Below are 929 nucleotides of genomic sequence, written 5' to 3' on the forward strand. Positions count from 1 at the left end.
CTGAGGGTCAGCGGCTGCGGGGCCTTCCCCTTGTGCGCCCCGCGCCGCCCTCGAGGCGTCTCTCCCCCCCATGAAGTGTCCGAAGCAGACAGGTCCCGCCAACGCCCTCGTTTGTGTCCCCACCCAGGGAATTTGCCTCGGTTCTTCTGACTCAGTCCAGAATCCTCCCCGGGCTCATCCTGGGTCACTGCCTCCTTAGTCCGACCCTCAAGCCCCCCGGGACCCCGGGAGCCTCTGCCCGGACACATCCGTTGTCCCGTGGAGAGGGTCACCGCGGCCCTCGTGTCCCCCACCCCAGCCCCAACGTCCCACCAGCCCAACTGGGGTCTCCCGGCCCAAGCCAGGTGTCCGCATATGCCCAGGCGCGTCACATCCGCGACACAGGGACAGGCCCCTTCCCTCCAGCCCGCCTCCCAGCCGCCCCTCCCTCCCCTCCCCACGGGGGATGGGCTCCGGCGTGAGCGCTTCAGGCCCGGCAGGGGCTGGTCTTTGCCCCCCCAGCCACAGCCGAGGGGCTGAACTGAGACTGGACGCCGGAGAAGGTGAGCTGCCCGCCCTCCTCCGGCCGGCCTTCCAGCCCTGGGAGGCCGCCAGCCTGGGCGACGGGGGCCGACGTGGTCAGAGAAGAAAAGATGAGGGAACGTGTCCTACGCTGGCGAGCGTGGCAGTCAATTCCTGCACCCAAAAGGCCTGGGGTCACCCCTCCGTGGGGGCCGCTGGCAACCCCCCCACCCCCTGCTTACCCAGAGGCTCAGGAGCATTTGGGCACTGGGAGGGGCCTGTTGGATGATGACATGTTTACATTATGGCGTGTTTTTTTTTGTTTTTGGTTTTTCCTGTGTTTTTTTTTTGAGTTGGAGTCTCACTCTGTCGCCCAGACTGGAGTGCAGTGGCCGCTCCCGGCCACCGCAGCCTCGACCTGCCAGGCT

The 929-nt window shown here is 66.5% G+C and overlaps 1 protein-coding gene across 1 annotated transcript in view; it reads left to right on the forward strand.

Annotated features, from left to right (window-relative positions):
• The first annotated feature begins 445 nt into the window (after positions 1-445).
• Positions 446-929, forward strand: part of CHMP6 (charged multivesicular body protein 6) — a 21,798-nt gene continuing 21,314 nt past the window's right edge. The window contains exon 1 of the mRNA XM_021708787.1: positions 446-542. Coding sequence (XP_021564462.1) covers positions 446-542 — 97 coding nt within the window. The remainder of the gene's footprint in view (positions 543-929) is intronic.

Source organism: Carlito syrichta, unplaced genomic scaffold, assembly GCF_000164805.1.
Source record: "Carlito syrichta isolate Samal-C Ts95f unplaced genomic scaffold, Tarsius_syrichta-2.0.1 Scaffold148020, whole genome shotgun sequence".
NCBI classification, from domain to species: Eukaryota; Metazoa; Chordata; class Mammalia; order Primates; family Tarsiidae; genus Carlito; species Carlito syrichta.